Genomic DNA, 15,942 nt, shown 5'->3' with positions numbered 1-15,942 from the left:
CATATGTCTTAAATATAGACGAAATATGTTGTTTCTGTCTGGTTCTAAGGCAAAAGTTACAAGAAGAGTTGTTTGTTCAGTAACAACTTCCAGAGAGCTCTCCAGAAATTCAGTTGGAGTTCTGAATCCGCTTATATATTGGGCTCTGACTATGGGTGGAAAACCCTCAGCCAGAATTCCCAATATTTCTCCAAAATATCTTTTCAGCATTTCTAAGACAGAAATGTAATGGTGATTTAGGAAAGTTTAGTGGTATTTCCTAAGTCATGTGGTTTATTTACATAAGTGTCTTTGCCAGTTATGGTACATTGTTCAAACTTCCAGGATGCTAAAAACATGATTGGTAGAACACTGGCACAGCATTTAGCATTACAAGCTTGTGTGGAATTTGATCATGTGTGGGAAAGAGGAACCCGAATTATAGCTACATAATGCAAGTTTTCATGTTGGGAGTCACCAACCAAGAAAGGGATCTAGGTGTCGTTGATGATACGTTGAAACCTTCTGCTCAGTGTGCTGCGGTGGCTAAGAAAGCAAATAGAATGTTAGGTATTATTAGGAAAGGAATGGAAAACAAAATTGAGGATGTTATAATGCCTTTGCATTGCTCCAATGTGCGACCGCACCTCAGATATTGTGTTAAATTCTGGTCACCGCATCTCAAAAAATATATAGTGGAATTAGAAAAGATGCAGAGAAGGGCGACAAAACTGATAAAGGGGGTGGGATGACTTCCCTGTGAGGAAAGGCGAAAGCGGCTAGGGCTCTTCAGCTTGGAGAAAAGATGGCTGAGGGCTGATATGATAGAGGTCTATAAAATAATGAGTGGAGTGGAATGGGTAGACGTGAAGCATCTGTTTACTCTTTCCAAAAATACTAGGACTAGGGGGCATGCATTGAAGCTACAAAGTAGTAAATTTAAAACTAATCAGAGAAAATGTTTCTTCACTCAACGTGTAATTAAACTCTAGAATTTGTTGCCAGAGAATGCGGTAAAGGCGGTTAGCTTAGTGGGGTTTAACAAAGGTTTGGACGGCTTCCTAAAGGAAAAGTCTATAGACCATTATTAAAATGGATTTGGGGAAAATCCACTGCTTATTTCTGGAATAAGCAGCATAAAATGTATTGCACTTTTTTGGGATCTTGCCAGGTACTTGTGACCTGGATTGGCCACTGTTGGAAACAGGATGCTGGGCTTGATGGACCTTTGGTCTGTCCCAGAATGGCAATACTTATGTACTTATGGTCTGTTGTGTACATAGGAGCCGGCTCTGTGGGTGCGTGAGCACCCCCAATATTGAGAAAATTCCTTGAAATGTGTCCAGGGAAGGGTTATTTCTATTGGGCTTAGCACCTCCAATAATTTTGAAAAGTTGGCTCCTACGGTTGTGTATTGTTATTGATCAGATACTACCCACCTTTTGGTGGGACGATGCTTGTAAGAAATTGAGACAAAAAGAACAATGCTATATCTATGATTTAAATACTACGGAGCCTATGAGTTTAAACATAAAATTCAACAGAATGCCTTATTTTAGGGAAGAGCGTTGTGTCAGTGGCGTGGAAGCTAACACTGACTATTGATTGTTTTTTTTTATTATTATTTTTATTTGTACCCCGCGCTTTCCCACTCATGGCAGGCTCAATGCGGCTTAGGTACTTATTTGTACCTGGGGCAATGGAGGGTTAAGTGACTTGCCCAGAGTAACAAGGAGCTGGCTGTGCCTGAAGTTGGAATCGAACCCAGTTATTTTGTCTTATCAACATTTTGGATTTATAGGCACCATTTTATGTGGAAATGTTTGTTTGAGGCAAGGGTGGACTGCGAGTGATCTGGGCCCCCAGGCAGTGAGGGTGATCTGGAGGGGCATAATCGAACGGGGCCGGCCATCTATAAGGGCGGCCATCTCTAATGACAGCCTTGTTAAGTGGCATACCCGACTGTATTATCGAAACAAGATGGCCGGCCATCTTTCGTTTCGATAATACGGTCGGGGCCGGCCAAATCTCAACATTTGGGCCGCCCTTAGAGATCGCCGGTGTTAGAGATGGGCACCATTGGTTTTCGCCGATAATGGAAACTAATGCTGGCCATCTCAAACCCAGCCAAATCCAAGCCATTTGGTCATGGGAGGAGCCAGCATTTGTAGTGCACTGGTTCCCCTCATATGCCAGGACACCAACCGGGCACCCTAGGGGGCACTGCAGTGGACTTCATAAATTGATCCCAGGTGCATAGCTCCCTTACCTTGGGTGCTGAGCTCCCCCCAAAAACCCCAAAACCCACTACCCACAACTGTACAACACTACCATAGCCCTTAGGGATGAAGGGGGCACCTACATGTGGATACAGTGGGTTTCGGGTGGGTTTTGGAGGGCTCTCATTTACCACCACAAGTGTAACAGGTAGGGGAGGGATGGGCCTCGGTCCGCCTGCCTGAAGTGCACTGCAGTACCCACTAAAAACTGCTCCAGGGACCTGTATACTGCTGTGATGGAGCTGGGTGTGACATTTGAGGCTGGCAAAAAAGTGTTTTTAATTTTTTTGGGGGGTGGGAGGGGGTTGAGGCCGGCCAAAATCAGCTTTCGATTATACCGATTTGGCCGGCCTTCTCTTTCGAAAATAAGCAGGCTGGGCCCCACCCCACTGCCGCACTGCCCCCCTCCCACACACCACAGTCCCTCGAGTCTCAGTGGGCTCTTCCTGGTATTACTTTGAAGGGCCCCGGTGGTCTAGTGGCTTCTTTGGGGGCAGGAAGGGACTCTTTCCTGCCCACTACTGCTATTCTGCCTGGCACCACTGTGTTTTTGAAATGTCGGCCGAGACTTACCTTGGTAGTCATGTGGGTCTAGACAGTCTTGGCTGCCATTTTTAAAACACAGTGGTGCCGGACAGAATAGCGGCAGTGGGCAGGAGAGTTGTTCTTTCCTGCCCTCCCCCCTGCAAGGGCCACTAGACCACCAGGGGGAGGAGTTGTGTTCGGTGGTGGCAGTCCACCAGGCAGAGCCTCCGGGACCCCTAGAGCCTCTTGGTCCTTGGGCATTGCCCAGTTGCCCAAACGGTCAGTCTGCCCCTGGTTTGAGGATATCCTCTGAGGCAGCTGGAAGCCAAATGAGGCCCTTGTTAGGATCTAAACATGAGCAGTCTGCTTAAAAATTTACTGGTGAAATGAGTTTTGATTGTTGAGAAGGAAAGAGCTTTGCATAATGGAATTAAAATTTCAATCAAGCTAAAGATAAGTAGGTTTTGTTTCTCTGGACTCCCTATTTTCAGTGGCTTTTCCTATATCACATTATGGACGCTATTGGCAATTACATGTAATACTAATGCTTTTTTGAAAATTGAAAACTAAGGGATCCTTTTATTAAGCTGCGGCAAAAAGTGGCCTTAGTGCACCATTATGTGGTCTTTCCTGCATGCTAAGGCCATTTTTACTGCAGCCGTAAAATTGTGAATTTTGTATTTTTTTGTATTAATGCCATGTGCTAACATCATCATTAGCATGAGGCCATTTTTAAATATTACCGCATGAGCGCTTACCATCATCCATTGCGTAGGTGGTAAACATTCATGCGGTGTTCCAGCACTAACCAGTTAGCCCATGATAATGCGGATGTATTAACAGGTTAGCATGAGAAAACCCGATTTGGGTATCTGATTTATTCACCTTGCTGTCTTGCTGGTGATCTGAGTAATTCTGTGGCATTGGGTGGAGTCTACTCCCCCTAGACACGCAGAATGGCAGCTTTGCATGTATGAGCTGGGCGTGTGTGAACTTAAGGATACATCTACGAGAGTAAAACCTGAATGGACGACTTATAAGAATCTTTGGCATACTTTTCATAATCTCTATAGCAGGGAGTGTTGAACTGTGTCTGCTTCTCCTCCTTTGGGCACTTGAACACTGTAGCTCTGTGAAAAGTTGTTCCTTAGGGCATTTAGGGTTCTCATTTTTCTCTTTTTCTACTTTCCCCTTCCTATATAATAATTCTCACCTCCAACAAGATGTGCTTGGGACCGTGCCTGCCAGAAGTGGTCTGCTAGGCAGGCACGCACTGACCTCAGTGACAGACAATTTGGCAAAGCAAAACAATCTGAGTGCTGGCCATTAGGACACAGGGTTGATAGGAGAGTTTTAAAAGACTGAAGGAACCGAAAGTGTTAAATGGGGGAGGGGGGGAGTTCTGAACAACTGAAAGACATGAACATTTGGGAAAGGAAAACAATCTGAATGCTGGCCATTAGGACACAGGGTAGATAGGACAGTTTTAAAAGACTGAAGGAAACAAAAGTGTTAAACTGGAGAAGGGGGGGGGGGGGGAGTTGTGAATGACTGAAAGACATGCAAATTTGGAACAGGAAAACAATCTCAATGCTGCCCATTAGCACACAGGGTACATAGGACAGTTTTAAAAGACTGAAGGAACCAAAAGTGTTTGGGGGGGGTGGGGGGGGGCAAGTTCTGAATGAATGAAAGAAATGAAAATTTACGACAGGAACACAATCTGAATGCCGGGCATTTGTACACAGGGTAGATAGGACACTTTTTTTAAAAAAATGAAGGACGTGAAAGTATTACATCTTGGGGGAGGGGTGAGGAGGAAAGCGGTGGGGTATCCGGATACTGGGCGTTAGGGCCACGGGGGTACATAGACTTTTGAAAGCCTTAAGGAACCCAAAGTGTGGGAAGGAGGAGGAAAAGGAGGGGAGGGAACGGGGTGAGGGGCATTAGGAACAGGGGAGGGGGCCCTGTCACACACTCTCATTCTCACACACACACACTGTCACACAGACAGTTTCACTCTGTCACACACCCGCACATTCACTCTGGCTCCCTCTCTCAAACATACACACTCCCAGAAAAACCTTGCTAGCGCCCGTTTCATTCGTTCCAGAAACGGGTCTTTTTTACTAGTTTCTTTTGTATTTGAGTTTGGCATCTGATTTGACTGATCTGATGTGTGATGCGTATGTGTGCTTGTGTTTGTGCCCATAAATGTGGGCACCGACCCCCTGATGTTCAGCATTATTTAACCGACCAGGAACAGTTCGTGGCCAGTTAAATAGTGCTTAACTGGTTATCCGTGAATATTCAGTGGGAGATAGCTGGCTATCTCCCGCTAAATATTCCCAGTCAGCAGATAGGGCTAGATTCTATACATCACGTCTAAAAAATCGGTGCTGAAAAAAATGCACCTAGGTGTATTTTATAAACCGTGCCTAAATTTAGGCACAGTGATAGAATACACCTAGATCTAGGTGTAGGTTATAGAATATGCCTAACATTCATTTTCTGCAACTATATTTAGTCGCAGTCATTTACGCCAACAAAAACCTGGTGTAGACGCTGATGCCTAAATTACTTGTGGAACAGGCATATTCTATAACTGCATGCAAATTCTGGGACCACCCATGACCCACCTATTCCACGCCTATGGCGAAACCCTTTTTTAGATCCACATCTTAAAATTTACACACATCACAATATAGAATATGTGTGTAATTAATGCCATGTCAATAATTAAATTCAATTATCGACACTGATTGGTTTGTGCCACTAATTAAGTTGTGTGTGCAATTCCAGAATACAACCAGTTTGCGCACTCAAGTCGCTTTATATAGAATCTGGGGGATAGCGGCGAATCGATTATATCATGTGATGTAACCAACTACCGCTAATATTCAGTGCATCACTGGCTATGTTTGGCAGCCAAATAGCAGGCCTATCTTTGGCTGGTTCAAACTTAATCGGCCAGCACAGAATATTGGCTTGGCTGGTTATGTTTAAACCGACCAAAAATAAACGGATATTCAATGCCGGTCACTGGAAACAGCCCGGCACTGAATATCCGATCTCGTTTCCAACTGTAGGATTTAGCCGGGCTGCCTCTTGCGGTCTGACTAGCGGCCCCCTGGTTTATAGACCTGCCCTTATAGGAACCAGTAGCAAGTGACATGGTTCAGTCACTAGGTAACACCGTACATAGAATCACTAAGAACCCTGTACAATTCAGTCACCAGATTTCATAGTAAAATTTAAAACAACAACAAAATATATGTTTGAATTACTAAGAGTGAGCTTAGCAGGAATAGGGGTGTAGCAGCAGGGGGAGAAGGTTTAGATTTTGTTCACACCTTTTTCAGTAGTAGCTCAAGGTGAGTTACATTCAGGTACTCTGGATATTTCTCTGTCCCAGGAGGACTCACAATCTAAGTTTGTACCTGAGGCAATGGAGGGTTAAGTGACTTGCCCAAGATCACAAGGAGCAGCAGTAGGATTTGAACGGCCACCTCTGGATTGCAAGACCAGTGCTCTAACCACTAGGCCACTCCTCCACTCCATTTCAGGGAGCAAGCAAGCATTTCTAGACTCTGTGTGTGTGTATGGGCAGTGGGTATATCAATGTGTTTCTGCATATGTGTCTGTGTTTTGTGTGTATATTTGTGGGTGTGTTTGTGTATGTGTGTGTGTCTGCTTATCTGTGCTGCCTCTGTGTGGGTCTGTGACTGCTGCAGCTGGAAATGTCTCTCTGGTAGAGATGCATTGTACCATTTTGACGGAACCTTTTTTCTCGTTGGGAACTCCAGCCCCCGTCGCGCCGACTTATGAACTAGGGCCAGCCCTACTATTGAGTGGTTTTGTTTTTCGTACATAGCTCTGCTTTTCTGCCTGCTTTTTAGGCTCTACTCGCTTATGCAAATGAGCCCCGCAATGAGTTTCTGAACATGGCCTCTCTGCATCCCCTATGGGCCACCCTGTTTAAATTTGTGGATACTTATTTAGCCACCAGACAGAGAGACAGATGGGTTGATAGTTTTGGCCACTTATGTGTAATTTCTTTCCAATATCTTGTTGGTTTAGAAAGAATAATAAAATAGGACCACAGACCTCTCCAAAACCTGAGAAACTGATGGCATTCCATATCTGGAACCCAGTTTGAACCAATTTACAAAAATTTCAATGGTGTGGTAGCTGTGTTTGTCCACTTTTAAAGGCAATAAATAGAAATAAAACAAAAAAAGAAAATAAGATGACAGTGCATTGCAAAATAACAAATCATTTTTGGATCTCATGCTGCCTCCTGGAATGTATCTATTAAGTTTAGAGGTGACTGCACAGAATATCAATCACAGCTATGCACAATTCCAAATCTTTATTATTTTCAAACATCTAAACCTACTATTGCACAATGCATAATAATTAAAACTTGTAAATTACAATCCACACACTGCAATCTCACCACTCATACACCACTCATCAAACACTCATGGATTCCATTCACACAAATTCCTAACAACACCATATAAGTTTAGAGGTGAGATAATGGGAACCCAAGACAATAGATTTCATACTGAGACCAAAAGAGAAACAGGAAGCCGACACTAGTTGGTAAGTACTGGTGAGATATAATCTTTCATTTTGTAGCCCAAGAAGAGTTTAGCTGCTGGATTGTGAATTATTTGTAGATTATCTATATTCTTGTTGTGGTAAGCCTACAACAGTTAACAATAACGCGTTCTGTGGCAATGGGATGGGTAGGGAGGGAGGGTGGTTGGGGGGGGGGGTGTAATTTAAAAAAGGAGGAGATTGTATGTTTTTGAAGCCATATACTTAAAAGTCATGGTGTATACTGAGTTATTTGGTTTATTATTCTGTGTAGCTCCATTGTTCAGTAAACAAACATTAGTCTAATGGGCTCTAAAGCTGTGAGTACATGTGCGTTGAATGGTCGAAGTGGGTTATATGCTGCTTCTTCTGTTTTGTTTGATTATGTATTTTGAGAATAACATATTATTTAACCTTAGGTTACGCAGACCTTTTGTTACACCGGGTGGTCAATGCTGTAGTGCGCTAAGCTGTGCACATAGGTTAACTCAGCTTTTGCACACAATTTTGTGTGCATACAAGTTAACTGTGTGCAAAGCCTTGGATAGACAATAGCACACAGCACAATTAAATCTGTGCTGATGAAGCTTTTAGTGATTCTGTAAAGACAGTACTAGGGCTTTAACACAAGGTCTGAGGAAGAGTAAAAGCTAAGCCTGCTCTTCTTTGGTAGCACTAGTGCGGATTTCATGCCTGTTTCGTCCCTTTACTTGCTGGCATAAGGACGTGCAACTTTTTTGTGTGCACATGCACAGGTCCATGTGCATATGTATCCAGTGTACTCAGCCTGTTTGAATGCTATTTGCTTATAGCATCATGGAACAAATTTCTGCTTTATGCTTTCATTAGGAAACTGTGTGCTGAGCTTCAGCGCATTGCTCCAATGCAAAGTAATTGCATCAGTCCCAGGGTCACATTTTGGCCCTCACATTTAACAGGGGCCAAAGTGTTGGTGTCTCCCTCGGCGACAGTCAGGGAGTGACACACACACACACACACATACACTCTCTCTCTCTCTCTCTCTCTCTCTCTCTCTCTCCATAGAGGCTCCTGAGAACTGCTCTCTCTCTCTTGATGATGTTGCTGCTGTTCTGTTTGAAGTGGCTCTTGCATTCCTTTTCTTTTCAATCACGGTGATGCATGCCTACTTCCTGAGGAGTCTTTTCTGTTCCTGTGGAAGCTTGCAGCACTTGTTGCTGGTTGTGGGGTGAGGGGACCCAAGGAGCCACTGTTCTTTTTTGGCACAGTGGGGTTCACTGTGCGCTTTCCACCAAGGAGAGAGGGAGTATCAGGATTATGTAGAGGATTACGTAGAAAATATTCCTTCACTCAGTTTGTAATTAAACTCTGGAATTCGTTGCCATAGAAAGTGGTAAACGCAGTTAGTTTAGCAGGGTTTAAAAAAGATATGGCTAATTTCCTAAAAGTCCATAAGCCATTATTAAGATGGACTTGGGAAAATCCACTGCTTATTTCTAGGATAAGCAGCATAAAATCTGTTTTACTCTTTTGGGATCTTTCCAGGTACTTGTGACCTGGATTGGCCACTGTTGGAAACAGGATACTGGGCTTGATGGACCTTTGGTCTGTCTCATTATAGCAACGCTTATGTTCTAATGTGGCCAGATCAGCCTCAGGCTCATTTCCAGCTAAGTGCTTGCTATAGTGCACAGATCCAGCAGCAGCAGATTAGAATGTTCTCCTGATCCCTCTACCTAGGCACACAGATCTACCAAATTAGGTGTTTCTCATCTTCCATGCTCATTGGCAGCAGCTCCCTCTTCCCCCCCTCTTCTTTCAACTGCCAGCATGATTGTCTATATCTGTGTAATCAAAGGCCCATGACATCAGACCTCTGAGAATGGGATTGGCAGGGACAACCACAGAACTGTAGCTCTATTAATTCCATTGTATCAGTTTTAATGATGAGCAGGCCACATTAAAAGGACCCACAAGCTTTGTCCGGCAGTCTGTAATTTTCCTTCATCTGGCCTAAAAAGAACCATTGTTCCCAATGGAAAATATCAGTGACTCTGCAAGGTGGGAGTACGGTAATTCCACATTCGTCCTTTCATCCACAGCATATATTGTAAGAAGAGCTGTTAGTAACTCATGTTACCTTTCCCTTTTCTTGTGGAAATAGCCTAATGGTTAGAACAACAGGCTGCAAATCAGGGCAGCCGGGGTTCAAATCGCACTGATTCTGTTTGTGATTGTGGGTAAGTCACTTAGGGGCGCTTTTACTAAGCTGTGGCAAACATTAACGTGTGCTTACTGTGGTAAAAAAAAAAGTGCCTACCGTGGGACACCATTGATTTTTGGATGTGCACGTGCTTCCCATGCACTAAAAATAAACTTTATTTTTTTTAGTGGTGGGGGCGGGTCAGGGGCAGAGACTAGGCAAGGTTCCGCGTTAGGAGTTACGGACCTAGAAAGGGATCTGGGAGTAATCGTTGATAAGACGTTAAAAACATCTGCCCAGTGTGCTGCAGCAGCTAAGAAAGCGCACAGAATGTTGAGTATTATTAGGAAAGGGATGGAAAACAAAAACGAGGATATTATAATGCCGTTGTATCGCTCCATGGTGCGACCGCACCTCGAGTATTGTGTCCAATTCTGGTCGCCGCATCTCAAAAAAGATATAAAGGAATTAGAAAAGGTGCAGAGAAGGGCGACGAAAATGATAAAGGGAATGGAACGACTTCCCTATGAGGAAAGGCTGAGAAGGTTAGGGCTCTTCAGCTTGGAGAAAAGGCGGCTGAGGGGTGATATGATAGAAGTCTACAAGATAATGAGCAGAGTAGAGCGGACAGATGTGAAGTGATTATTTACACTTTCAAACAACAACAAAACCAGGGGACACAAGGTGAAGCTAGAATATGGTAGATTTAAAACAAATAGGAGAAAGTTTTCCTTTACTCAGCGTGTAGTTAGACTCTGGAACTCGTTGCCGGAGAATGTAGTGACAGCAGCTGGTCTTATGGAATTTAAAGGGGGTTTGGACAGATTCCTGAGGGAAAAGTCCATTGAACATTATTAATTTTTTTTTTGGGGGGGGGGGGGGGGGGGGGTTGCCGGGTTTTTGAAGCCTGGATTGGCCACTGTCGGAGACAGGATGCTGGGCTTGATGGGACCCTTGGTCTTTCCCAGTATGGCGGTGCTTATGTACTTATGTTCTGCACTAATTGGTTAATGCAGCTAGCTTGCCATGCACTAATCGATTAGCATGTGGTTAGCGCGTGAGCCTTTACCGGCACCTGCAAAATAGGTGTCAGTAAGTGCTCGTGCGCTAGTGGTCACGTGGTAATGGGAAAATCAGCATGTGGCCATTAATGCTGGGAATAGAAAAATCAACCATGTTATCCTTGCGGAGAAACAGCCATAGTGTGCAGGAAGGACACGCGTAAGCACGCGCTAAGTTCACTTTTTTACCGCAGCTTAGTAAAAGGGCCCCTTAAACCTCTATTGCCTCTGGTACAAACTTAGGGGGCAGTATTCGGTCAGCATTTTTTTTAACACACTGACCGCTGCTGGCTAAATTTGACCTGGATGTTCAGTTCTGGCCTCTGTGGGTAGCGGCACTGAGCATCCAGGTGTGAGGTGGCTGCCTGGAATTACCTGGCGGCGGTCTCTAGATAACTATGCTGTTAACTTGGGATTGTCTTATTGCTTTCCAGAGTTAACTGGATACCGATTCAGATACCACCACTGAATATTGGCAATACCCTGTAACTTCCAGTATGAACCAGAGAGTGCTACGGTGGTCACAGCATACCACATTCTCAGCCATACTTAAGTGGATAGCCTCCTCACTGAATATCAGTCCCTGAGATTGTAAGCCCTCCTGGGGCAGAAAAATCCCTGAGTTATCTGAATGTAACTTGCCTTGAGCTACTACTGAAAAGCTGTAAACTAAATCCCAACATCTCTTTCTCTAATAGCCAGTCCAACTCTCTCGTTTGGTTACTGAAGCATTTTCTCAATTTATGTTCTCTTCTGAAACTGCTTTTGTGCCATGCGCTCAGGGCAGCATTAACCACCCCCTCCTCATGGGTCCCTGGGAAAACTTTTTGGATGCGCCCCCCCTCTTCTAGTACAGCTTGCTTTGCGTCCCGAGGATAAAAAGCGGTATAAAGTCATAGAACCGCTGTAGGTCTGTGCTGGAGTGGAGGAGTAGCCTAGGGGTTAGTGCAGTGGACTTTGATCCTGGGGAACTGGGTTTGATTCCTACTGCAGCTCCTTGTGACTCTCAGCAAGCCACTTAACCCTCTGTTGCCCCAAGTACAAAATAAATACCTGCATATAATATGTAAACCATTTTGATTGTAACCACAGAAAGGCAGTATATGAAGTCCCTTTCCCTTCCCTGCTGTTGGCTCTACCGATCCTGCCCTCAGAAACAGGAAATGACATCAGAAAGGATGGGACCAACAGAGCCATCAGCAGCACAGACAGACAGCAGTTCCATACCTTTATGCCACTTTTTAGCCCTGGGAAACACCTGCACCAGGGAAGAGGTAAAGAGGGAAGGAAAATGCTGGACCAGAGTGGCACTGAGAGCTGCAAATGGGCCCCTTGTTATAGACCCCTGAGCCTGGGGCAGCTGCCCCTTGTGTGCAATGATTGTATATTTGGGTAATACCACTTTTGTTTAAAATGGTTTGTGTGTGATCTAAGATATATATATATATATATATATATATATATATATATATATATATATATATATATATATATATATATATATATATAGATAGATAGATAGATATATATATATATATATATAGATAGATAGATAGATAGATAGATAGATATAGATAGATGTATATATATATATAGGCCCTGAACACACCTGGTGTAGTGATTCCTATAAATGTTTTCAATTATTTTGTGTCTTATCCTTTTCCTCTGCTTTTTTTTTGTGCATGAACCAGTATTAGTTTTAAAATTCAGGCATTAATCAGACTTGAGAGATGAAAAAGAAAAGTGAAAACATTGTGATGAGAATTTGAAAGTATTCTTTCTTTTGCTGGCCTTTTTGAAATCCATATGGTTGGGGGGGGGGGGGAGGTCATGATTCTGCAAGGGGCGCTAAAACGTAGGCATCCAAACTCTGTGCACTAGGATAGTGTTCTGTGACAGCATCTGGGTGTCCAGATTCCGTTAGAGAATAAAGCCTAGATTGGCACATGGGTGCCAGCATTTAGGTGTCAACACTTACACCATGTAGGTGTAAATTTTAGAGACCCTTTTACTAAGCTGCATTAGGGCTAACTCACAAGTAGCACCTGCCAAATCAACCCTACCAGAGGGGTAGTTTTCTTTGAACCAGATCATCTAGGGAGGTGCTTGTTAGATAGGGAAGCTGAATAGTCAACTAAATGTAGTTACTGTAATTAAGATCGCCTAGAGATACAGTCAGGTATTCGATGTTTTTTTAGTATTTCTTTATGAGATTTCTTTTTCATAAGTTATTTTTGTTAACCTCTGCATTATTCTTCTTCTGTAATGTGGACTATTGTATTTCTGGTACTTTATACTATTTTTGAAATTTCAATTTAAAAAAAAAAAAAGGCCTTCTTCCCAGCTGCAGTGAAAAATGGCCCAGCGCATGCCAATTTCACGCATTCATACTAGTGCAGGGCCCCTAAGTGCTTAAATGATGTCACCTAGACAGACAACGTACAGCATTCTATAAGGGGCCCTTTTACTAAACCGCGGCAAAAAGTGGCCTGCGACAGTGTGAGTGTGTCTTTTGGGCATGCGCCAGACCAGTTTTTACCGCATCCTGGAAAAAGGGCCATTTTTAAAGGGCCGGAAAATGGACGTGCGACAATATAAAATGCAGCGTGCATCCATTTTCAGCCTGAGACCTTAACTCCACCCATTGACTTTGCAGTAAGGTCTCATGCACTACACGTGTGGTAGGCATGCAGCGCGCACCAACTGCCATTTACCGCCGGGTAAGCGCCATGCAGTAGAAAATATTTTCTACTGCGTGTTTTCAGCACACACCAAATTCAGAATTACCACCCAGGGTGCACAGTAGCTGGGCGGTAATGCCAATTTGGCACATGCTGGATGCGCTTAGGCCCTTATGAGCCTTTGTAAAAGGGTCCCTGTTTGGCACCTAAGAATATGCTCCGCCTATGCCCCACCCACATGCACACCTCTATCCCTAATTGGTGCCTAACTTGTGGTGCACTGTATAGAATTCGAGGGATTGTGCTTCCAATATTCAGTTCCAGCAGACCTGCAAATTCCTCCTAGGCTTCAAATCACACTGAGGGTCTTTGTGATTTTAGGCAGGTCACTTAAGGTGTCCTTTTACTAAGCCAGGCTAAAATGTGGCTGGTGCTGCTGTCAGCACATGGGTTTATCGCATAAATTATTTTATCAAACAACAAAATTAGATGACAAAATCTAGGGAATCTAGGGATTCACTTGTGCGTATGACCATCTCTTTGGAACAGGTGACTAAAGTCACCAGAAACCAAAAAATGAGGTTTTAATGAATTCTTTTAGAGCACACAATTTGTAATACAACAATTCAAACCCCATCCTTCCATATGAAAAAATGAAGTTACAGAAGTTCAAACATGTAACTTTGCAGACTGCTTATGAACCCAGTAACATGAAAAATCTGCAATTCTCAACATTTTGGATCAGCTTCTTTAGTCACCTTTTCCCAGAGACGGTCACTTATAATTTAAAAATTGCTTCTATGAACAGAAGCCAGACTGGAGACTGAAACCAGTGATTGTTATTCTCATTAATTTGCTTTGTAATAGCTCTCTCCCTATTTTTTTTTATATGACATAGAGATGAGGAAGAGCTGAGGAGGTCCCTCTCAGAACTTGCTGATCCGAACCCCAAATCCATCAAACGCATCAACAGCTGTGGGAACCCTTTCCTGGACTTCTCGCAGGACCCTAACATCACCACGTACAAGTATGGTGTGCTAGTGCGCAAAATCCACGCCGATCCCGACTGCAAAAAAAGTACGTCTGGAGAGGGGGAGGTGCTGATTGGCCATGTATGGGTGGCAGCTTCTGAGTGTTTTGATTCTAAATCCTGCCTTAGACCCTAGAACAATATCACTATCATTATCACTTTAGATTTATAACCTGCTTATCCTCAAGGGTCTGAGCTGTTTGTAAACATATGTAAATGACAAGAGCGCCATGTCAGTAAATGAACCCATGCTGAGCCCTGGGCAGGGAGAGGAGGATGGTGCAGGGGTGCTATTAGAAAGGCAGGCAGAAAGAAAGAAGGGAAACAGGACTTTAGGGTAAAAAAGTAGACAGCAACCAGAAAGGAAGAAAGACTTTAGGAAGTGAAATCAAAATAACAGAGTCAGAAGGGGCATTACATGATGAAGGAGAGGCACAAAAGAGGACAATAAAGCTGCCAGATAGGAAAGGTAAAAAGAATTGTGGAGAGTCAATAATTTTCTAAAACTATTTCTTCAAAAGATATTCAATTAAATATAATAGGAGCTTCTACTGTTCCCTCTAAGCTGAGCAGGAGTCCTCCCGCTGCATTGTTGCCAGTAGGGAGTTGTGCTTTAGTATTGTGTTTTCAATCACTGGAGTCCTGCAGAGCTTGCCTGCCCCTCACCATTAAAAATGTGATAGTGAAACAGCACCCCCTACTGGCAGGACTGTAGGTGGAGGACTCCTGCTCAGCTTAGAGAAAACTGTGGGAGCTTCCACGCCTGGGTGAGGTGGAGGTTTTGAGGAGAAGAAATTGTATTATTGTTTGTTGTTAACTAAACTTGACAGGGTTTGGAACACAGAGAGACATGGTTAGGTAGCAGCAGGCGTCTAATTGAGGATTCCAGAGCAACTGTTTAGGTGAAGAGTACCTATTGGAGAAAGTTACAAAAATGTGATGTTTTTGATGCTCTTTTGGGGGGGGGGGGGGGAGGGGAGAAACACAAATATCTGTGGCTTCAAGTTTCCTATCGTACATAATATGCTTATCTTGTGTACATTATTTCCAGCAAATCCTCCTAAACTTTATAAAGAATTCAACCTGTTGTTGTGCACAGGGGTGGTACAGTGTCCATATTCAATTATCTTTGTTTTTTTTTTTTAACCTGATACTTTGCTATAAAAATAAAGAAGTGGTGGGTACAAAGTAGGAGGCATGAGAACAGATTGTTCATGAGATATCTGAATATATGACTTTAAAGAAATATGGGCTTCATAGGTTTTTTTTAAAAGGCTGAACTCCTAAATTCGTGCCCTCTATTCAGCCAAATTTAGGAGCCTTTCAGCTGAAAAGTCATCTTAATTTAGGAGCTTAAAAGTTATGCTTATAAATTTAGGCCTGACATTCATTTGCCTAGATTTATAAGTCTAGTGTTGAAAATCAGTGCTAAGCTGCTCTTTTCCCCTGCCCCTAAATCCACCCTGTTGCTGCCCATTTTTTATGCTCCTAAATTTAAGAGTTTAGTGAAATTATAAAATTAGGTACTGAGCCCTAATAAATTTTCCAGTTTGTAAGCATAACTCGCCAAGGGTCCCTTTGTCTGAAGGGCATTAAGCCC

At 43.4% G+C, this 15,942-nt stretch overlaps 1 protein-coding gene across 1 annotated transcript in view; it reads left to right on the top strand.

The window, feature by feature from the left end:
- PSD (pleckstrin and Sec7 domain containing) overlaps positions 1-15,942 on the top strand; it is a 318,145-nt gene that overhangs the window by 267,360 nt on the left and 34,843 nt on the right. Inside the window, exon 11 of the mRNA XM_030204993.1 lies at positions 14,211-14,389. Within this exon, the coding sequence (XP_030060853.1) occupies positions 14,211-14,389 (179 nt within the window). The remainder of the gene's footprint in view (positions 1-14,210; positions 14,390-15,942) is intronic.

Source organism: Microcaecilia unicolor, chromosome 5 (assembly GCF_901765095.1).
Source record: "Microcaecilia unicolor chromosome 5, aMicUni1.1, whole genome shotgun sequence".
Taxonomy (NCBI): domain Eukaryota; kingdom Metazoa; phylum Chordata; class Amphibia; order Gymnophiona; family Siphonopidae; genus Microcaecilia; species Microcaecilia unicolor.
Note: the sequence above shows the minus strand (reverse complement) of the source record. Positions and strands in the feature narration are given on the sequence as shown.